Here is a 23,992-nt window from a genome sequence, read left to right on the forward strand (position 1 = left end):
TAGAAGCAATCCTCTTCATCTTCAGCTTTTTGGTGTGATGTTTGCTTCCAGAATTTGCTGGTATTTATTTTAATTCATTCTTTCCTTTACCAGTGAAATGTTCCCCTGTGCCACTGGCATCAACACAAGACCAAAGCATGAACGATCCACCCCCGTGCTTAACAGTTGGAGAGGTGTTCTTTTCATGAAATTCTTCACCTTTTTTTCTCCAAACATACCTTTGCTCATTGTGGCCAAAAAGTTACATTTTAACTTCATCAGTCCGCAGGACTTGTTTCCAAAATGCATCAGGCTTGTTTTAGATGTTCATTTGCAAACTTCTGACACTGAAATTTGTTGTGAGGATGCAGGAAAGATTTTCTTCTCATGACTCTTCCATGAAGGTCATATTTGTGCAGCTGTCGCTGCACAGTAGAACAGTGCACCACTACTCCAGAGTCTGCTAAGTCTTCCTTAAGGTCTTTTGCAGTCAAATGGGTTTTGATTTGCCTTTCTAGCAATCCTACGAGGAGTTCTCTCTGAAAGTTTTCTTGGTCTTCCAGACCTCAACTTGAACTCCACTTGAACGCCATAGCCCTAACAAGCTAGTTAAGGTCTGAGACCTTGGTAAAAGTTATCTGAGAGCTCAAATCTCTTGGGGTGCCCAAACTTTTGCATGATGCTCCTTTCCTTTTTTTCACTCTAAAATTGTACAAAATAAAAATAATACACTAATATTGCTTAATGTTGAAATGAATGTTTCATCTTTAACATTATGCCTTTTGGAGATCAGTTCATTTTCTCACTTAACTATTCAGAGCAACAGAAATTTTGACCAGGGGTGCCCAAACTTTTGCATGCCACTGTACATGATATAATTATAAAAAGGATAATTCTGATTATAGGTGCTAATTTGTCTATATGGCATTCCAGCTGTGCCAAAATACATTATATAATTTTATACCACGGGTCTGTTGAATGCTTGATTCTGATTGGTTGACGGACATTCTAAGGTGTGCAGTATTTTTCAAGGAAACGCACAGCTATGAAGTATTTCCAGGTCTTGACCACATAACGGTTCTATATCACTTCGCCAAATTATTTCAGTTATTTCAAAGAGCCCTACAGGCTACCACAACAAAATACTTTTGTTGAATACGCACTTACACACGCACACACGCCGAGACTCCAGTCAACTGACAAATAGAGCCGCACCTCCGCGACTTGATCAATACAATAATTTCTATTATCTGAAATAACTTTTAATGTTTCAATATATTTCGCCCTAATCAGCCTCACAGTGGAAAGCACCGCGCTACCCCCCTGCCTCAGTTTCACACACACACACACACACACACACACACACACACGCACAGAGAGAGAGAGAGAGAGAAAAGCAGCGCAAGCCTCTGTTGCTGGTTCTAACATGACGTTTTCGAATTAGCAACGAAGGCTTGAGCTGATACACTTGGTCAATACAACAGTTTCTATATTATCTGAGATATCTGTGGGAAAAACCCTCGAGTTCCCTCTCTCACAGACACACACACACTCGTGGACACACATTATATGCTTAACGCACACACTTAAGGCCCAAACATTCTCGTGAGAGAAAAACGGAGTCGTCATGTCAGCGTACTCCTGTATCTCAGTGGGGATGAAAAAGAGTTGTTAAGGTTTATAACGGGAATATGGCGATTTTGAAGCGACGTTACTTCTGACAAGAGTCGTAAAAAAGAAGGTAATCTCAGAAGTGATCTCTTTCATTTTCAGAGTTCCTCTCTTTCGATCCCTCAAATACAAACTCTCACACACATGCACAAACGCACTAACTTGTTACTCCAGTAAGTCCAGTAAAGCAGCGCAATACTCCGTTGCTAGTTCTAATGTGACGTTTTCGAATTAGCAACGAAGGTTCTGACTGTATTAAAGCAAGAAGCTGAATATGTGGCGGAAGAAAGTATTTCCACTCACGAGCGTTTTACGGACGAAAACCAGAAAATTTCTTGAGATAAAACCCTGAACGATGTCTTAAGATGTGGTAACCGTGGTATAAGCGGAATAATTGACTCCGGCCCGTTGAATTGTTGAAAAATAATGCACACCCGAGGTGCAACGGTCACAACATTACCTCCTCGGCTGTGCATTATTTTTCAACAATTCAACGGGCCGGAGTCAATTATTCCTTACTTAATATGTATAATTCCGGTTCTAGATGCTGATTGGTTATATGGCATTACAGCTGTGCCAAAATACATTATATAATCATAACATTTATAGTTCTGGTTCTAGATGCTGATTGGTCTGTACAGCATTCCAGCTATGCCAAAATACATAATGTTGTTATTAAACTTATAGTTCCGGTTCTAGTTGCTGATTTGTCTATGCGGTATTCCAGCTGTGACAAAATAGATTATATAATTATAAAACGGATAGATCTGGTTCTTGATGCTGATTGGTCTATACGGTGTTCCAATGGTGATAAAATGCATATATAATTATAAAATGAATGTCTTTGGTCCTGGGTGATGATTGGTCAATACAGCGTTCCAGCCAAGTACACAATATTTTAACAGCTATGACGCAAAACAGTAGTTTACCATTTCACTATACAGTATCCTTAGAATAATGTTCTGGTATTGGTTACAGGTACAATATTTTCTAGTGGAAGGCACTTGAGGAATTTGCTTACAGAAACGTTTTAATGAAACTGTGTCCTTTAATATTTTGTTATATATGTTGTGACAAATGCATAAATAGCATTAAGGCACTTGAAGCTGGGCAATATTGTGAATATACAGTTGAAGTCAGAAGTTTACATACACCATAGCCAAATATATTTAAATTGTTTTTCACAATTCCTGACATTTAACCATAGAAAACATTCCCTTTCTTAGTTCAGTTAGGATCACTATTTTAAGAATGTGAAATGTCAGAATAATAGTAGAGAGAATGATTTACTTCAGCTTTTATTTCTTTCATCACATTACCAGTGGGTCAGAACTTTACATACACTTTGTTAGTATTTGGTAGCATTGCCTTTAAATTGTTTGTACTTGGGTCAGAACATTTTGAGTAGCCTTCCACAAGCTTCTCACAATAAGTTGCTGGAATTTTGGCCCATTCCTCCAGACAGAACCGGTGTAACTGAGTCAGGTTTGTAGGCCTCCTTGCTCTCGCACGCTTCTTCAGTTCTGCCCACAAATTTTCTATCGGATTGAGGTCAGGGCTTTGTGATTGCCACTCCAATACCTTGCCTTTGTTGTCCTTAAGCCATTTTGCCACAACTTTGGAGGTATGCTTGGGGTCATTGTCCATTTGGAAGACCCATTTGCGACTGAGCTTTAACTTCCTGGCTGATGTGTTGAGATGTTGCTTCAATAGATCCACATAATTTTCGTTCATGTTGCTATCTTTTTTGTGAAGTGCACCAGTCCCTCCTGCAGCAAAGCACCCCCACAACATGATGCTGCCACCCCCATGCTTCACGGTTGGGATGGTGTTCTTCGGCTTGCAGGCCTCACCCTTTTTCCTCCCAACTTAACGATGGTCATTATGGCCAAACAATTACATTGTTTCATCAGACCAAAGGATATTTCTCCAAAAAGTAAGATCTTTGTCCCCATGTGCACTTGCAAACTGTAGTCTGGCTTTTTTATGGTGGTTGTGGAGCAGTGGCTTCTTCCTTGCTGAACAGCCTTTCAGGTTATATCAATATAGGACTTGTTTTGCTGTGGATATAGATACTTGTCAACCTGTTTCCTCCAACATCTTCACAAGGTCCTTTGCTGTTGTTCTGGGATTGATTTGCACTTTTCGCACCAAACTATGTTCATCTCTAGGAGACAGAATGCGTCTCCTTGAGCAGTATGGTGGCTGCATGGTCCCATGGTGTTTATACTTGCATACTATTGTTTGTACAGATGAACGTTGTACCTTCAGGCATTTGGAAATTGCTCCCAAGGATGAACCAGACTTGTGGAGGTCCACAATTTGTTTTCTGTGGCCTTGGCTGATTTCTTTTGATTTTCCCATGATGTCAAGCAAAGAGGCACTGAGTTTGAAGGTAGGCCTTAAAATACATCCACAGGTACACCTCCAATTCAGTACACCTCCTATCAGCAGTTAATTGTCTAAAGGCTTGACATCATTTTCTGGAATTTCCAAGCTGCTTAAAGGCACAGTTAACTTTGTATGTAAACTTCTGACCCACTGGGATTGTGATATAGTCAATTAAATGTGAAACAATATGTCTGTAAATAATTGTTAGAAAAATGTATCGTGTCATGCACAAAGTACATGTCCTAAACGACTTGCCAAAACTATAGTTTTCTAATATTAAATCTGTGAAGTGGTTAAAAAATTAGTTTTAATGACTTCAACCTAAGTGTATATAAACTTCTGATTTCAACTGTAGGTACAACTGGAGAGGTCGTACCCAACAATGCCCTTCAGCTGTGGCCATATTCACAATATATATATATAGCGCAGCCCCTCATACCTTATTGCTTAATTTTTCTTTTTTCCCCCTCTTTTGTGCTGTGGTTTTCTTAATGTGGCACATCAGAAGTATGAAAGTGGAACAGATTTTAGCCTATTTGATAAAGACGTTCTGGCCCGGAGGTTGTCTCTAAAATTGGGGACGTGGCTTGCATTCCGACCAAACCTTTTGTGTCTGCTCTCCAAGTTAATGCGCAATGTCATTTAGAAGTTGCATTGAGCAGTTAATCCTTTTTTCTCTCCTCATGAACCTTGATGTTATCAGCACATTTACGTCGCAAGGGGAACCTGGAAGGAAGTGTACCACATTTGTTCCCTGATCCAGAGATAACATCGTCTTTCACTTTCTCAATCAGTTATACTTTACATGCCACATCTACCTCTTTCACACATGCTGTAATTTTTCTACATTTTTTAATTCTATCTTCTCTCTTTTTTTCTCAGCCACCTATCTATTCCTCTCTTTATCTCTTAACATTTCATGTCACTCTTTCTGCACACAGATTTTGACTTCAGCGTTCCCGGCTCCATGAAGCTGCACAACCTCATTTCAAAGCTGAAGAAGTGGATCAAAATCCTGGAAGCCAAGACCAAGCAGCTGCCCAAGTTCTTCCTGATTGAAGAGAAATGTCGTTTCCTTAGCAACTTCTCTGCCCAAACTGCCGAAGTGGAGATCCCGGGAGAGTTCCTCATGCCTAAGCCCACACACTATTACATCAAGATTGCCAGGTAACAATCAATACATATGCACATTGACTCATAGGTGGCTATTGCGAAATTATTTATTTTATTTTCAGATTAACAATTTTTATTGATTCTCATAAATTAACACAGAAAAACAAAACATATATACACAAAAAATTTTTTAACCCCCACTATTACCCCTCCCCCTCCTAATCCCCAACAACATCCCTGTGGTCGCAAATTATATAGACACAGACAAAAAAAAAAAAATATATATATATATATATATATATATATATATATATATATATAAAATAAAATTCATCGCCCATCCTTAAATTATATATACCTACCCCATTTCGCCACGAACCCATTGTACTTCCCCATTCTTCTATACGACCCCTCCTCAAAGGCCGCCACCTTTCCCATCTTTGAGCACCTTTCCTGAAAGGAGGGTGCTCCAGCCGACCTCCAGCCCCTTAAAGTTATCTGTCTGGCGATCATGACACTGGTTAACCCAGTTATGTTCTTTATGTGTCTGTTTTCAATGTCAATGACCGCCCCATCACACAAAATACTGTCTGGGGCAAAATGATACCCAAGTGCCTAATACATTGCAAACTCCTGAATCTCAACACACCCCCCAAAAGATATGGGTTACGTCTCCATCCTCTGATTGGCATCGCCAGCAGGTGGGTGTGTCTTTAAGATCAAGCCTATACAATCTAGAGGGGGTCCAACAGATCCGATTTAAAATCTTGAATTGCATAAGGCACACTCTTGCGTCCCTAGATGCAGTCTTGACATTTTTTAGAATTCCAGCCCACTGTCCCTCCTCCAATTCCAAGTTTAAATCTTTCTCCCATAATCTCTTGAGATTGGAAGAGGTTCCATCCCCCAGACTCTGAATTAACAGGAGGTAATACACTGATGCCTCATGATCTTTTCCAAAAGCAGTAATCACCACTCTCATAGTATCTGCCACTTTAGTGGGGTGAATGCTATTCCCAAAAATAGTACAGAGCAAGTGACGCAGTTGTAGATACCTAAAACAAACTGAGATCTGGGGATCCCAAAATGTTGAACCAAATTTCCAAAAGATCTCAACACACTACTCTCATGTAGGTCACCGAGTGTAGTAACCCCCCTCACAATCCACTCTGACCAACAGAAAGGGGACTTATTAATACGTAGTTTAGGGTTCAGCCATAAGCTCGAGGCAACATTTTGATAAATATCTGAATTAAACACTCTAGACACTTTTGTCCATACCGAGTGCAAATGCGAGATATCGGGGTGTAGTTTAACTTCTCCGGTTAGATTGATAGAAAGGCTTTGCAATGGCAAAATAGGGGCAAGAACTTCCTGTTCAATACAAAGCCTGGGAGGAGCTCTTTCAGGTGGAAGCAACCAATGAGCCAAATGTCTAATAATAAAACAAAATCTTGGGTAGGCCTAGCCCACCTTTGTCAATCGGACTATGCAGTTTACTGAAATGTAATCTGGGACGTTTACCATTCCAAATGAAAGACTTCGCTATGCTCTCAAATTGCTTGAAATAAGAGAGGGAGACATCTATAAGGAGTGACTATAGCAGGTAGTTGAATTTTGGAATACAGTTCATTTTAATAACATTAACCTTCCCAATCAACGATAAATGTAATGGAGCCCACCTGCCCACATTGCTCAAAACTTTTTATTAAAGGGTCAAAATAACTCTTAACTAAATCAGATAAATTTGCTGGGAATAAAATACCCAAATACTTAATGCCCTGATTGGGCCACTGGAAGGTGCACGGCTGGAAAGCCATCACTGGGCAGTACGCTGTCAGAGCCAAACCTTCGGATTTAGACCAATTGACTTTGTATCCTGAGAACTTAGAAAATAAATTAATAATTCTGTGGAGGCAAGGCAAAGATCTAGTGGGGTCAGAGACAAATAATAAAATATCATCTGCATAAAGCAGAAGCTTACGCGCCCTACCTCCTGCTATCAACCCTGGAAAATCATCTTCCTTATCACGGCTGCTAATGGTTCCAGGGCAAGACAGAACAATAATGTGGAAAGAGGGCAACCCTGCCGGGTGCCCCTATCCAGAGAAAAATAATCTGAAATTAATCTATTTGTTTGTAACGCCGCTACAGGGTGTCTATAAAGTAACTTAATTCATCCAATAAAAGTATTCCCAAACCCGTATATTTCCAAAATCTTAAAAAAATAATCCCATTCTACCATATCAAACGCCTTTTCGGTGTCAAGTGAGATGGCAGTGACCGGAGTCTGATCATTCGCCACTGACCGCATGATATTGATGAAACGCCTAATGTTATCAGAAGAGCTGCGGCCCCAAATAAACCCCACCTGATCTATATGAATAAGAGATGTCATAACTAATGACAATATTTTAACGTCTAGCTGGATCAGGGAAATTGGACGATAACTCTTACACTCGCTTGGATCTTTGTCCTTTTCAAGAATCAGACTGATCCGGCTTGTGTCATGGTTGGCGGAAGCTTTCCATTCTTTAATGATTCCACAAAAGTGGAGGCAGTTCTGTAGCATAAGATCTAAAAAATTCAGCGGCAAAGCCATCTGGCCCCGGAGACTTGCCTGCAGGCAGGGCCTTAATTACCTCGTCAAGCTCCTCCAAGGTTATCTCAGAATCAAGATAATTTTTTTTGCTTAGTTGTCAATTTAGGGAGTTTCCACAAAGTTTCTAATATCTTCATCAGTAGACGAAGACGTGGAACTATAAAGATCAAGATAGAACTCTATAAAAGCATTATTAATATCAATGGCTGAGGTAAATATTTCACCACTAGCAGATTTCAGTGAGGGAGTAGTAGAAAAATACTCTCTCTGCTTTATATATCTAGCCAAAAGTTTTCCTGCTTTGTCCCCCGACTCAAAATATGACTGTCTTGCCCTGAATAACCAAAACTCCACTTTCTGTGACAAAATAGTATTATATCTGTATTTTAATCGGGTCAGTTCTCTGAGGCCATCAGATGACATTCGGTACTTCAGCTGAACTTCGGCACTTTTAATATTCCCTTCCAACTCCACGAGTTCTCGTGCTTTGGATTTTTTGATTAATGACTGTATTTTACTGTATGATCCGGCCCCTGAGAACTGCCTTAAGTGCCTCCTAAGCCACGCCCACAGAGGATACTGAGGACCAGTTGGTCTCCATATAAACATTGATTTCAGCCTTTAACATATGTTGGAATTCAGGATTTTGCGAAAGGGATACATTAAAGCACCAACTATACGATTTCTTTTTCTCCTTATGTGGAAACACCTCTAAACTACCCAGGGTGTGATCTGAGACTAAGATGAGCAATCAACAACAGATGAAATGAGGGACTTGGATATAAAAAATAAAAAAAATCTATTCTAGAATAAATCTTACGTACTGATGAAAAAAATGAATAGTCACTACCAGATGTGTTCAAAAGTCACCAAATATCTGCAAGACCAAGATTTTCACACATCCTGTGAAGCATCAATGTTGCTCAAGGGGGTTTACACACTTTTGCTTCACTATGATCAAGGACTGAGTCCATCAAAAGATTAAAGTCTCCTCCCAATATTATATCATGAGGGGTGCCAGCGGCTTGCAACATCCCTTCGAGATCTATAAAAAAGCCCTTATCATCAGCGTTAGGTGCGTAAATATTAGCCAAAATTAACCTTTGCCCCTGAATTTCAGCTAAAACAATGATAATAATTTATCTTTAATCTGTTTGAGACATTTGAATTACAGATGTTTACTTATCAATGTAATGACTCCCCTGCTCGTACTTGAGCCAGCACTAAAGAAAACATGCCCACCTCATATTTACCCAAATTTTACAGCTTCCTTCGAGGAAAGATACGTTTCTTGAAGAAACACTATTTCATATTTCTTATGCTTAAGAAAAGAAATAACCTTTTTATAGGGTGCCCCAACCCATTCACATTCCATGTGGAGAAAGATAATCCACTCATAATAACAGTTGACATTTTGATATTGTAGCGCGGAGGAGGGTGGGGCCGGGCCGGAATGATGCATGCCCGGACCCCAATGTAAAGGGGTTAAAAGGGAAAGGAGGCGGCGAGAACCGGCTTGACAATATAAAGTTTAATGATAAACTTAAAAACATATACAGGGCAGCTGCCCATAGTTCTCTCTCGAACTGCCATCTCCGGTCGCCTTTATCCCTCGCTTGCCTCATCAGGCTGATTGGGGTCCGGGTGTGCACCATTCTGGCCCCGCCGCCATCCGCACTACAGATATATTAGAAAAAATAGATTGTGTGTCAAAAACAAGATTGTAAAGATCACATTCCCCATTAGTGCAACAATCAAACACCGAACTTCCCCCCGAACAAAACAAACAGAAAAAAGAAAAACGCACGCATTAACCCCGCGCACGACAGCGTCCGATCGGCGTCCATCCCTCTAAACTCAAAAAATCCATGTACGCCTACGAGAGTCCCCGCGACAGCTTTGCCATCGAATTGCTCAAGTCCCGTGCTTCTGTACAAATTTTGTGAGGCAAAATTACATAACAGAAAATACTTTGTAAAACAAACTCCAGCCAATAGGCAGAATAAACACAAAGAACATGTAGATTCATTCACAGAACTGTTTCTAAGGTGTGTTCCTCCACAAAACAAGCTCTAGCCGCTAGCGGAACCAGCACAAAAAAGAAAAAAAGCAGTTCAGTTTCTTCAGGCAGTCAAACGAGTGTTCAGTGAACTGGCTGTTCATGAGTGCAGCAGATTACTTAATCCTTCCAATGTCCTGTAAAAAATATTCCACAAAACAATCTCCAGCCAATAGGCGGAACCAGCACAAAAAGAAACAAAACAGGCGTCCCGTTTCCTCGGTCAGTCAAGTTCACATAAGAAACACACCATGATTTCCTCGGTCCATCAACTTTTTAAAAGACATCGCTTGTTGTGAGCATGTAGATATTTTGCGGCCATCCTTAGGATCCATTCTCAATCGGCTGGGAACTTCAGTGTAAAAGCGATCTTCCATCAATGCAAAAGTTTCTTGAAGTGTTATTCCACAAAACAAACTCCAGCTGCTAGGCGGAACCAACACAAACAGAAACAAAAAAGGCGCTCAGTTTCCTCAGACAGCCAAACGTATGTACAGCGAGACAGCTCACTTGTGGGCCACATGAGAAACACCAAATGGTTTACTCACCCCATTGTTTCTATGAAGGACAATGCTTGCTTGGGACATGTAAATACTTTGCGGCCATCCATAGTATCTATTCTCAGTTTGGCCGGAAACATCAGTGCAAAAGCGATCTTCCGTTGATGTAAGAGTGTCTTGCAATCCTTGAATCTATCACGTTTCTCTCTTGTTGAATTCGCAAAGTCTGGGAACAAGAAAATGTTGTGATTCTTCCAAGAAAGCTTTCCTTTGCTCCTCGCTTTGCATAATACAAGATCTTTATCGGATGATCTCAGAAATTTGGCCAGAACTGATCGGGGCCTGTCTCCCTCAGCAGATCTATGAGCCGGGACTCTGTGAGCTTGCTCGATTTCCAGTTTATGGCCTGTTATGTCGAGCAGACTCGGGAAGAGTTCTTCTAGGAATTTCCCCATATCTCTACCTTCTTCATGCTCAGGAATTCCAAAAATTCGGACATTGTCTCACCGGCTACGAATCTCAAGATCTTCCAGGTTTTCCAAAATGCGTTCCAAGTCTGTCTTGGTCGCTAGCGGATTAGCAGCTAATTCCCTCTCCGATGACTCCAGATAATTGATTCATCTCTCGACGTTCCCAATTCTTGTAACCAACACGGAGAATTTCGTTTCCATCGCCGTAATCGATCGACGTATTACAGCAAGATCCTCTAAGTTAGCAACAACCTTCGTCAGCATCACAGACATACTCGCCGTTGCCGCTGAATTTTGCCTGCCGCACCATCCAAACTGAGTCCCTGGTCTGTGGGCCTGTCAGAGGTTTCAGCTTGAGCACGTAAGTGTCTTTTAATATCTCCAGAGCCCGAGGATTTTGAATTCTTTGCCATGTTGACTTCAAAGAACAGATATGTAGCAGAGTGTATCGAATCTCACCAGATTATAATATAAAAATAATTAAAAACCAGCAAAGTGCGCAGAGCTCGCCGTTTACACGTCCGTTCCTCACATGACGTAACATGAATTTTTTATAGAACCTCTCCTTGGAATTATAGCTAGGGACCAGAGGCAGAAATTAACCAGGGCTTGGGGCAATAATGCCACCAAAAGTAACAAAAATGCCACCTGAAAGGAAAAATTTGTGTCAAATCCCCCCATAAAAAATAATTTTATGTATTTCTTAAAATTCTATTCTAGGCCTAAAAAATTATTCAAATTATTCAGACTGTTTTAAAGAATTGATTAAATTGAAGTATTTTTCAGATTAACATTTTTATTGGTTGCTCCTTCAGCATGACACATAACACAACAAAACGTTCATGTACAGAGTCAATCTTTATCCCCCTTAAACCCCATTATTTCCCTTCCCCCCCTCCCAATCCCCAACCCCCAATAAACATCCCTGTGGCCAAGCCAGAGTACACAAGCAGATCAAAATAAATAAAATAATTTATATAATATATATATGTGTGTGTGTGTGTGTGTGTGTGTGTGTGTGTGTATATAAAATAATAATAAATACACACATTTAAAACAATAAGTCCCTCTCCACAGCATCCCCCCCCCAAAATACCAAGTTACTACACCACTTTTTTTTCAAACAACTTAAACTTAACTTATAATACAGAGTCTGGGGCAAAATGAAATTTTATGCCCAATACGTCCCACATAAATCTCTGAACCCTCAACCAAAATTCTTGGATCTTAACACACCACCAAAAAACATGGGTTGTGTCACCATCTTCTCATTGGCATCGACAGCAAGTGGGTGTGTCTTTAAGACCAAGCCTATACAATCTAGAGGGGGTCTAGTAAAATCTATGTAAAATCTTAAATTGCATAAGGCGCACCTTTGCGTCTTTAGATTTAGACTTGATGTTTTTTAGAATCCTAGCCCACACTCCCTCCTCCAATACTTTCTCCCATAATCTCATGAGAGAAGATGAAGCTCCTTCCCCCAGACTCTGAATTAGCAGGGAGTAATACACTGATGCCTCATGACCTTTTCCAAAAGCAGTAATCACCACTCCAGAGGATCTGCCACATTAGGGGGGTGATTAAATTGAAGTATTGACAAACATTCACAACAACATGAAATCCCATGCTGTCCCAGGCTGGTTTGTGCAGCTTATTGTGGTTTAATGTTGCTCTAGCTATTGGATCAGCATGAGAATCTCAGTTTAAGAAACTGCTGAAAAATCACAAAAAAACGTGAGCCAAAAATGAACTTTTTTTTCTTATTTTTCTGATTTGACATGATATATCTCAGGGTGTAAATAAGGTAGCTCTGAAAAAATGCTTTTGTTTTGTTCCCAATCATGTCACCTTTAACTGAGTAAAAGTTTGTGTTGATACGACATAGCAATCAAAAGTTATAGCATTACAAATGTCATTTATCCTAGTGTCCAAAAGCCTCTCCAAACATATAAAACATAATAATTGTACATAAGAACTATTACACATGCAAATACAACAACTAAAGTATGCTCGCTCTCCAAAGCATGCAGGCATGTGTAATGAGATCTCATTCAGTTTCATTCTGTGTCATGTACTTGGCGCCATCTCCTGGTGACTATATGTTATTAGAGTGAACGATCCTCCCTGCCCATATTTGGATAACTTCTCTGGTTGCAGTGATCTCAATCCCAATAGGACTGGTTTAGGATTGGTTATGACGCTGGACAACGTACTACATAATTTCCGATGACATTATCTGACGTTATCTGTATTCTACTCTTTGATATCTTTCCAACGACATATGACACATGGGAGTTTTTTACCGATTACAATTAAATGTGCAGTGCAAAATAATTAATAAATTAGCAAAACAGAACACTTCCGATTTGTCTGCAAATTTCAAAGCACTTGTTCAGTTTTGGTCATAATGTCTAAATGCATTGTAAAGTACAGCTTCTAAGCTTTAAAACGATACCTATTTTGTGTTGGTCAAGTAGTTGAATTTAATTGATCAACACAGAAGAATAGCTGGCCTTTCATTTCTGACATTGGCTGAGACCTTAATTCTCAGTGATTACAGCAGAACTTACCAATCTCTACCTGGCTATTCCTCTCCCTCCTAAGGTTCATGCCCAGGGTGGAGATTGTTCAAAAGCACAATACAGCTGCTCGTCGTCTCTACATCCGTGGGCATAACGGGAAGATCTATCCATACTTGGTGATGAATGACGCATGTCTGACGGAGTCCCGCAGAGAGGAGCGTGTGCTGCAGCTCTTAAGGCTACTCAACCCATGCCTGGAGAAGAGAAAAGAGACCACCAAGAGACACCTCTTCTTCACAGGTACTGCAGCCAGTCCACATTACACAGAAGTCCTATATTCATGTCAGTATACAAGACATGACATTCCACTTGATTGGTAGATGAACTGAGATAAACTTACAAATTATGACATTTGAATTTTAAATCATACCCTACCAATCAAAATGGTGGACACACTTGACTGAATTCATGTTTCTCATGATCTTAAAAACCTTTTGATCTAAAGGCTTAGCGGAGCTTGCATTATTGGTCAGTGGTTGCAAGTGGGAAAAGGTGCAAGCTCCAAATATTAGATTAAACCTCCATCAAATGGAAAATGTCCTTGTTCATGGCATATATATTTATTTAGCTAAAGCTAATTTCCCCCAGAATATATTCCTAAATTATTTCAGTATATATTCCAAAGCCTTGTCTGCATACTCAGCCATGGGTGCATAGCACCCATTGTAGCTCAGTTATAGACTAAAGGCTATAAATTGTGCTTGGGTTAAAAAAAAAAAAAAAAAAAAAAAACTTTACAAAAGTACATTATTAATTTTTTTTCCCCATGCTTCTTTTTGGGTTATTTATTTATTTTTCTCCCCAATTTGGAATGCCCAATTCCCAATGTGCTCTAAGTCCTCGTGGTGGTGTAGTGACTCGCCTCAATCCGGGTGGTGGAGGATGAATCTCAGCTGCCTCCGCATCTGAGACCATCAATCCGCGCATCTTATCACGTGGCTTGTTGAGCGCGTTACCGCGGAGACATAGCGCATGTGGAGGCTTCACGCTATTCTCCACGGCATCCACGCACAACTCACCACGCCCCCACCGAGAGTGAGAACCACATTATAGCGACCACGCAGAGGTTACCCCATGTGACTACCCTCCCTAGCAACTGGGCCAATTTGGTTGCTTAGGAGACCTGGCTGGAGTCACTCAGCACACCCTGTATTCGAACTGGCTACTCCAGGGGTTGTAGTCAGCATATTTACTTGCTGAGCTACCCAGCTCCCCCCCCCCCCCTTTTTGGGTTATTTAATACTTTTGATGATTACACAATTATTCTAAAATTTGGGAAATAGTAATGAGTATGTGTCCAAACCTTTGACTGGTAGTGCATAGATTATCAGGATGCCTATTTAGAATTGTGCCATGCTTTTATTCAGATCTGACCTTAAATTTTGCCTCAGTATTGAGGTGTTGAAGCATGTTTGAATGCTGTCCGTTTGCTCTCGGTTTCAGACTGAGTGGCCTAGTTGCTCTCAGACAGATTGGGGAGATGGAGAATAGAGGAGAAGAGAAAGAGGCGAGATTGAGGTGAAAAGTAGCAGAAGAGTGTAGCCTGTGTAGTGTTAACAGACAAGGAAACAGAGGGTACAGGAGCCGAATGATTAAAAAAAGAGGTTGCTGTTCTCCCTGTGGAGACAGAGGGTCGCAGATCTAAATTGTCTTTCTGGTGACAGACACTAAGATAAAACTCTCATGTCAAAGGTCAGGGGTGGCACGTGTCGTTTTTCCCTGAAATACCTGTTTTGTTTTTGGTTTAGAGGCATTTTAGGAGACAAGGTTAGATTTCAGCCAAATAGAATCTGTAAGACAGCTTTTAAGGAAAATGGTCAGAATTGTGGATCAGAATTAGAAAAGCTGCTGAAGGTTCATTCTGTAGCTCATAGCTGTCCAATTACAGGTTAACATGCAGCTTTAAATTGCATAAGTACAATACAATACATAAAATGTCAGTACAATACATCTTTAAACCTGTTCTCTTTTTCCAGTCCCAAGGGTGGTAGCAGTGTCTCCTCAAATGCGGTTAGTGGAGGACAATCCATCGTCTCTGTCTCTGGTGGAGATCTACAAGCAGCGTTGTGCAAAGAAGGGGATTGAGCACGACAACCCCATCTCCCGGTATTATGACAGGCTAGCGACCGTTCAGGCTAGAGGAACCCAAGCCAGCCATCAGGTATTCAAGGAATAGATGTGTATAAGCTAGTTTGTCCTGGATGAAAAGACGCATAACTGGATGAATCTTATGAAACTGTCAACTTGTCCGGGTCATATTTCACCCCAAAAATCAAAAGTTTTAAATGAAGCTTATTATTATTATGTAAATAGTAAAAAAATAAAAATAAAAACACATTCTCATTACTGTACTGTGAAAAAATAATGATCAAATATTTAAATTGTAAAAGTATTTATGAATATTGGTGGAATTGTTTGTATTGCCTTCAGTTTATTCTGATTTAAATAAAGAAATGTATACTACAGGTTTATTTTTTTTTTTTTTTATACCAATACAGTTAAAAATGACTATTACAGTAGAATTTAATAAGAATCTCAATTGAGAATAATGGGAATTACAAAAGAAAAACTAAAACAAAACGTTTGGGTGCATTACAAGAATGAGAATTTAGGAAGGGGTGGGCTTTCTGGTTGTGAAAATTTTATCACAATGCGAAAAATCCTCTATTAAATCTATGTAAAATTTTTATAAAAACTGGCTTAATTTTTCTTATGCAAAAATATTTTTTGCAGTTTGATTTTAGGGTCAAATTTGACAAACATTTTTTTTGTGAAATTTGCCTCACTAGTGCTAATTCACAGTAAAAAAAAAAAAAAAAATCAACTAATACAGTTTTTCATTTTAAAATAGTTTTCTCTGCAATTTCCTATTTCCGCTTGTGTTTTAGGTTCTGCGGGACATTCTGAAGGAGGTCCAGGGGAACATGGTTCCTCGCAGCATGTTGAAGGAGTGGGCGCTGCACACCTTCCCCAATGCCACAGACTACTGGACCTTCCGCAAAATGTTCACCATCCAGCTCGCTCTAATCGGCCTGGCCGAGTTCATGCTGCATCTAAACCGCCTTAACCCAGAAATGCTGCAGATCGCACAGGTAACTGATGCTCAACATCATGGAACTGATGCCATACCTGATACTAGACTTTTCATCAAATATACATGCATCCAATAAGTCCAGAGCATATTGTTGGGTCATCACACTGTAAAGCAGTGGTGTGCAAAGACTGACACAGGGGCTACATTGGACTTTAAATGGTACATGTGGGCAACATAGTATAATTCCTTTTGAGAGGTTCTGCTTTGATTGATTCTTGTATCTTTTATGCCGAGAAATAGTTGTGTACTCATTTTAATACATACAAAATTATGTCTGAAATATATCTGTGACTGATGGGACCATTCAGAAATTGGCTTAAGTATTGCCCAAAAATGTAATCATTTTCCATCCAACATTTAAAAACAAGGCTGATTACAATTAAAAATTTAGTTTACCTCATCTATTTCCAAATATGAAGTGGTAAAACAAGAGGCTTAGCCTCTAAAAACTGAAATGTGATAGGAATAATTAGTATTTCCAGATTGATCCAGTTTTCCCAATAATGACTGTAGTAACTGTAAATATACAGGCTAAATGTTTTGATGGGCCCTCTCTAGCTTTTCTTAATTAAAAGAAAAGGCTATACAGCATATGTATGTAAGTGTATGCTTGTTTTTTACTACGTTATTAACGATGCTCTGCAGCGTTCATGATAGGGTCAGTGTGGGTCTATAGAGTGCATTTGAAAGTCTTTATTAGAAATTATTGTCAAGCTGGCGCCCCATCCTCTGATACTAATCTGCAGTTTTCTGACAGGAGGAGGAATTGGCAGGGGTATAGTAAGCCCTCTTGCTGCCGGTTCCACTCTACAGATCTCATTAGGCAATGGGAGATTACCACGGCAGGCAGAGAGGACAAGTGGATATGTGCTGTCTTTGCCTCTCTCTCACTCACAAACCATCATGCATTTCACTTGCATATCACTTCTTGAGTAGCTTTCTGTTTGACTTTAGATATTGAGTTTAGCTGAGATTGAACCAACATAGGATGCTCAGGGGACTAGTATTTACCCTGTTTTGCTTGGATCAAGTTTGAACCCCTTTCTTATTATGATTACAGCATATTACAGCATTCCCACGGTTATGAAAACCTGGAAATATATATCTGAAATATGTTTGACTGCACTCGGGGTGACTTATGCTCCACGTCAAGGGCATCAGAAGGCAAATGGAGGATTATATTTGTTCATATGTTGAAATGCTGACACAGACTGCAGTAGGTGTAGGATCAATACTTCCTTTCATTTTTGTGGTTGGATGTCTACAACACTATCCAGTTTTCTAGAGGGCTATAGATTTGTTGTTGTCTGATGTTGGTCCACTGAGTCCCACATCTGCAAACAGGCTCTTTTCCCAAATTTGATCTTTTGCTGGAAGGAATCTTAACAACTTGGCGCCACATGATGCCCACTCTTTCAAAGTTTATGATACGTTAGCTAAAAGTCTGCACGTTGTAGTTTCCGGATGACAAGGTCAGATTTTGAGTTCGACATGCTGTGAAATGCATATGTATTATATACAGAGTATTTGTGAACAGTGGTTTGCAACTGGTGGGTCACAGGTCTGTTCTAATTGGGGCACAGACAGCAGGGGGAAAAAATGCCAAATGCTGATAATAAAATGCCACAAACCATATAAGCAAATATAGTTAGGATAGCAACATTTTAAGAACCTTTTAAATGCTTCCCATGTCTTTTTTTCTGACATCAAAGGTCCAATCAAACTCAATGAAATTTTGCCACAAATTCTTCTGTCTCTTGGTTGAAGCTAGTCAGATAAGGCATATGCCACCATGGACAGGTTGCATGAAATGCACTCATCTTGGAAAACCATGAAGAAAACTATGCAAGCCAAAAGAAAATGCCACCCATCATACATTAAATACAAGTTGACTTGCAACAATAACAAGTATGATTTGTTCCAACCACAAAGTGTTTCGTGCTGTGAATTATTGACTGCCGAGTGTATGAAACCATTCACATTTAAGAGAGATATTTAAAAACAAAACACTAAAACCATAAAGACAATGTAAAACTGAAGTCCGTTTTTCTTTTCAGCCTATGTCATGTTAATACTTTTTCATATTTTTGGGCCTACGAGTAAAGTTCATGGTAATATTAATACTAGAGCTGTCGCAATTAACGCATTTACCTTTAATACAGCATAAACAACATGAATACTTTTTTTTTTTTTAAGGGTAGAACATTTGTAATGTGTCGCCCATAGTCAAACAACGGAAGCGCTGTTTTGTGTTTGTGTGTTGTAGACACTGACACACACTTCACAACACACACACAAAACAGCGCTTCTGTGTCAGTGGTAAAATGACAGAGAAAGGACCTTCTTAACAATCATCAAAATGCAGAATGAGATGGTTTTTGTCTGCAAGCACTTTTCATGTGGAGTTCAAAGCGGCAGTTGACACTGGTGTTGACACTGTGGGAGGAAACAATGGCGGTGAATGGAAAAACACTCGTAATACAATATCAAGAAAAACCTCAAAAAATGTTTTTGATCCATCACAGGAAAGGTGTATACACTTCTGAGGTAAGCACAAATATTGACACATTTGACTTTTGCAGACATTTAAATATATTTTATCCACGATTAATCTCTGTTCGCCAGCTAGTCTGATGTTTGACCGGCGAATTCACACGCCTACCGGTACATCACCGTAAAAATCTCTCATTCAGACGTTAACATTTTTTGTGTTGTTTGTTTTCTGCTCTCATTTGGTCACAATGTCACAACGTCTGAGATGATCCCATCTGTATAAATATAAGAGCTGCTTTAACTCATGAATACTCAGAAAGCAACTGAAGCATATTAGTGAAAATGACAAATATGATTACATTGTAGTCTGGTTGTGAGAATAACGTCTGCACTCCATAATCTTATGATGTGTTGTTTATTGACTAACATTAGGATATACACATTAAATTCGATATATTCAGTCTAGCTGATCCCATAAAAGCTCAATGGGGTTAAGATCCATAACACTCTTTTCCAGTTATCTGTTGTCTAATGTCTGTGTTTCTTTGCCCACTAGAACCTTTTCTTTGTTTGTTTTTCTGTTTCAAAAGTGGCTTTTTCTTTGCAATTCTTCCCATAAGGCCTGCACTCCTGAGTCTTCTCTTTACTGTTGTACATGAAACTGGTGTTGAGCAGGTAGAATTCATTGAATCTGTCAGCTGAGGACATGTGAGGCGTCATTTTCTCAAACTAGAGACTATGATGTACTTATCCTCTTGTTTAGTTGTACATCTGGCCTTCCACATCTCATTCTGTCCTTGTTAGAGCCAGTTGTCCTTTGTCTTTGAAGACTGTAGTGTACACCTTTGTATGAAATCTTCAGTTTTTGGCAATTTCAAGCACTGTATGCCCTTCATGCCTCAAAACAATGATTGACTGAAGTTTCTAGAGAAAGCTGTTTCTTTTTTGCCATTTTTGACCTAATATTGACCTTAAGACATGCCGGTCTATTGCATACTGTGGCAACTCAAAAACAAACACAAAGACAATGTTAAGCTTCATTTAACGAACCAAATAGCTTTCAGCAGTGTTTGATATAATGACAAGTGATTTTCTAGTACCAAATTAGCAATTTAGCATGATTACTCAAGGATAAGGCGTTGGAATGATGGCTGCTGGAAATGGGGCTTGTCTAGATTTGATCAAAAATGACTTTTTTCAAATAGTGATGGTGCTGTTTTTTACATCGGTAATGTCCTGGCTATACTTTGTGATCAGTTGAATGCCACTTTGGTGAATTAAAGTACCACTTTCCTTCCGAAACAGCAAAATCTGTACATTATTCCAAACTTTTGGTTGCCAGTGTAATTTACACATGTACAGATAACTGACAGTCTGAATAAATGAGCAAAGACCCACAAGTGTTTTTATCCCTGTTCTCCCCATTCATCACTGCTTGACTTTGGCGAAATGAAGCCATGTCACTTAAAGAATAAAACTAAGACTGACAGCACTAATTAATACATTTCAATGTTTAATTTTAAGGACATTTTTGTTTACTTTGTACGATAAACAATTTTGGAACTGTGTTGGGTTGCCACTTGATGCCTAATGTGAAGTCTGAGTCCTGAAGTAAAACCATTTCAGAACCACTGCTTGTGACATTGCCATCCTACTTTGTTCTTACCTCAACAGGACACAGGAAAGCTCAATGTGTCATACTTCCGCTTCGATATCAATGATGCTACTGGTGATCTGGATGCCAACCGGCCCGTACCCTTCAGACTGACGCCCAACATCTCGGAGTTCCTGACCACCATCGGAGTATCTGGACCCCTCACGGCTTCTATGATAGCAGTGGCACGCTGCTTTGCTCAGCCAAACTTCAAGGTAGTCTTTAAAGAATAAGAATAATGATGATGGCATTTATGGTTATTCTTTTAGCTCTTTTGTCCAAATGACACTTGTTGCTGTATCTTGAGCTTTTGACCCACTCTTAACCTCCAAATCTATGTGCCCTCTCACTCAGGTTGATGGTATCTTGAAAGCAGTTCTTCGAGATGAGATCATTGCCTGGCATAAGAAGACTCAGGAGGACACGTCCATGCCTCTGTCCCCAGCTGGACAGCCTGAGAACATGGACAGTCAGCAGCTGGTGTCTCTTGTCCAGAAGGCTGTGACGGCCATTATGACCCGCCTCCACAACTTGGCCCAGTTTGAGGGCGGAGAGAGTAAAGTAAACACACTAGTGGCGGCTGCCAACAGCCTGGACAACCTCTGCCGCATGGACCCTGCCTGGCACCCGTGGTTGTAGATGGGTGTGTAAAGAACACCCTAATGAGGACCCCTGCAGATCTGAGATTTGTGTCTCAGAGAATTGCAATACTGTGAAAGTGACTGCTTGAATGTCAGGGTCAAAATCTGTTTTTCTGTAAAAAACAAAAACAAAAAACATGTAGAACCATTTGGAAGGGATGATCAAATGTGCAAACTGTCATTTAAAAAAGAATGAATTGATACATGTAAGCTTGTAGCCCTGTAATATTCTCATTTATGTTATTCTCATTAATCAAGGATTCATGGGCCAAAGTTACATGCAGCAATTAAAAGCTGCTTTGTTTGGTTGGACAAAGACTATTGTTAAACTGATGAGCTTAGTAAGTTGCTTTGTTGAGACTGTCATGATTGTTGGTGAAGAAGTGTGATGGTACGAGACAGCCTTTAAGAAAACAGTTTCCACAGCCTTATCCCAGGCTCCACACTGTCCCACCAGATTTTATGCAACTCCCATAAAGCTCTCCTTTTACGCCGCCTCCATTTGTCTCTCTGACTGATGGCAGCCTAAGGGAATTTTCTTTTCAAATGAGTAATTTACAAAAATCAACAACCATTGTTGCAGTGTTCATCCAATGGTCAGAATGTTGTTATATGTCAGTATGTCATTATTTAAAGAAAATCTTTATTTTTGGACATGTAAAAATGACATTACATCCCCCCATTGCTGTGTACTTTTCTACAGGTTTGTGCTGTTTCAAGCTGTCATGTGTCACACAAAATACTTAAGCATATTTTTTCTGCAAAATACTCTGAAAAGGCAGAAACCTATCAGCCTTAAATTGAGAGGAACTCTGTATTTAGCTATCGTTTAGTTACCTGTAGCAAATAAGATGGACATAACATGTCTTTCAAGTACCAGCTTTTGAACTTTGCCTTTTTAGGACAGCATCCCAATACATTTGTATCTCACTGATACACCTAAAACCATTTTGTATACATTCCCCTCTATTTTGTAAAGGTACAAAACATTGTGCCAATCTAAGAAAAGTTACCTCTGCATTGTAAATATGCATTTTGTTTTAATAAAATGCTCTTTTTCTAAATCTAAGGTACAGTACTGTATTGTTTTCATAGGAATGGCAGCTTTTTTTTTCCTCCCCAATTTGGAATGTCCAATTCCCAACGCACTCTAAGTCCTCATGGTGGTGTAGTGACTCGCCTCAATCCGGGTGGCGAGGACGAATCTCCGTTGCCTCCGCGATTGAGACCATCAATCCGCACATCTTATCACATGGCTTGTTGAGCACGTTACCGCAGAGACATAGCGCGTGTGGAGGCTTCACGCTATTCTACGTGGCATCCACGCACACTCTCCACGCACCCTACCGACAGCGAGAACCACATTATAGCGATCACGAGGAGGTTACCCCATGTGACTCTATCCTCCCTAGCAACCGGGCCAATTTGGTTGCTTAAGAGACCTGGCTGGAGTCACTCAGCACGCCCTGGATTTGAACTTGCGACTCCAGGGGTGGTAGGAATGGCAGCTTTAACTGTGCTATCTGTGAATGTGTTACTCAATTGTACGGTTTGATGTGTTTGCATGTGTCTGTGGGTGGTTGATTGAAGAACTCTTTTAGAAAGAATTACCTTGTCTGTGCCTGATTGTCTAGAGTACAGGAGAGGACCTGAGTGAGAGCACACTGTAGAGTAGTTTGGGTCAGGCCTGCATTTCTTTCTTTATTATTCCCCGTCAGTATATCTTACAAAGTCAAGTCATTTTTATTTGTATAGCGCTTTTCACAACACATATTGTTTCAAAGCAGTTTTACAGGAAATCATGCATAAAAAAGAAAAAATGAAACTAATATATGTCTTACAGTGATCATTGTGTAGTTTGATTAAATATGATGGTAAATTGTGTATAGAAATTAAATAATTGTATTTAGAACCCCTGTCAGCAAGCTGAAGGCGACTGTGGCTAGGAATACAAAACTCCATAAGATTTTGGTTAATGGAGAAAAATAACCTTGGGAGAAACCAGGCTCACTGTGGGGGCCAGTTCCTTTCTGGCTAAACAACATGAATATAATGCCAATAGTAGTTATTTGTGTGCAGTGCAAGTCATGGTTTTAAATTTGTAAATTAAGTAAGCGTTAAGGTCCAGTGTTATTAAAAATAAAATATTTTTTATGAACTGTAAGATTAATGACTAATGTCTTTTGAAGTCCATCCTGGATTAATTGCAGAAGTTCACATAGATGCATTGTCCTTTGTTAGTTGGCTAATGAAGGCTTTTGTTGGCAATTAAATTATAGTCCATGTATTCCATTTCAAGAGTGTAGTCCATCAATAGACAAAGGTGATGCAGGCAGAGATAAATGATGAGGTGCATCGCATTTCAACCTGCAGGTCATTTCGGTGAGGTTCGTCGGGGTCCGTCCTAAATCCAAGGTTCAGGCAGTGACATATGAAGTATCCGATGTCTTACAGTTGGAGCTGGCATCAGTTCATCCTCTGAAGTCAAAAGACTGAAGTGATGTCTGGCTAGCACCGGCTGTAGTTTGTCGTCATCTCTCAGCGACATGTAGCTGTGGAGTCCGACACCAAGCAGGAATGGAGCTGGATCTGGAAGGCTCTGGTTACCTCAGGATATGAATCCCGAGGTTGAGACATGGAAACAAGTAGAATAATATTAGCGTAGATGCCATTCAATTTTATGCAGAGTTATAGATCATGATGGATGTTTCTGGTTCTGGTAGACCTAACTAAAGCAGCCTAA

The 23,992-nt window shown here is 39.9% G+C and overlaps 1 protein-coding gene across 2 annotated transcripts in view; it reads left to right on the forward strand.

Annotated features, from left to right (window-relative positions):
- The window catches only part of trrap (transformation/transcription domain-associated protein), a 133,162-nt gene extending 110,844 nt beyond the window's left edge, over positions 1–22,318 (forward strand). For both annotated transcript variants that reach the window (XM_051667374.1, XM_051667373.1), the window contains 6 exons: positions 4,983–5,208; positions 13,390–13,607; positions 15,344–15,528; positions 16,256–16,459; positions 20,629–20,823; positions 20,963–22,318. In XM_051667374.1, coding sequence (XP_051523334.1) covers positions 4,983–5,208; positions 13,390–13,607; positions 15,344–15,528; positions 16,256–16,459; positions 20,629–20,823; positions 20,963–21,247 — 1,313 coding nt within the window. In that variant the 3' untranslated portion in view covers positions 21,248–22,318. The remainder of the gene's footprint in view (positions 1–4,982; positions 5,209–13,389; positions 13,608–15,343; positions 15,529–16,255; positions 16,460–20,628; positions 20,824–20,962) is intronic.
- Positions 22,319–23,992: the final 1,674 nt, after the last annotated feature.

This window comes from Myxocyprinus asiaticus, chromosome 32 (genome assembly GCF_019703515.2).
Source record: "Myxocyprinus asiaticus isolate MX2 ecotype Aquarium Trade chromosome 32, UBuf_Myxa_2, whole genome shotgun sequence".
Taxonomy (NCBI): domain Eukaryota; kingdom Metazoa; phylum Chordata; class Actinopteri; order Cypriniformes; family Catostomidae; genus Myxocyprinus; species Myxocyprinus asiaticus.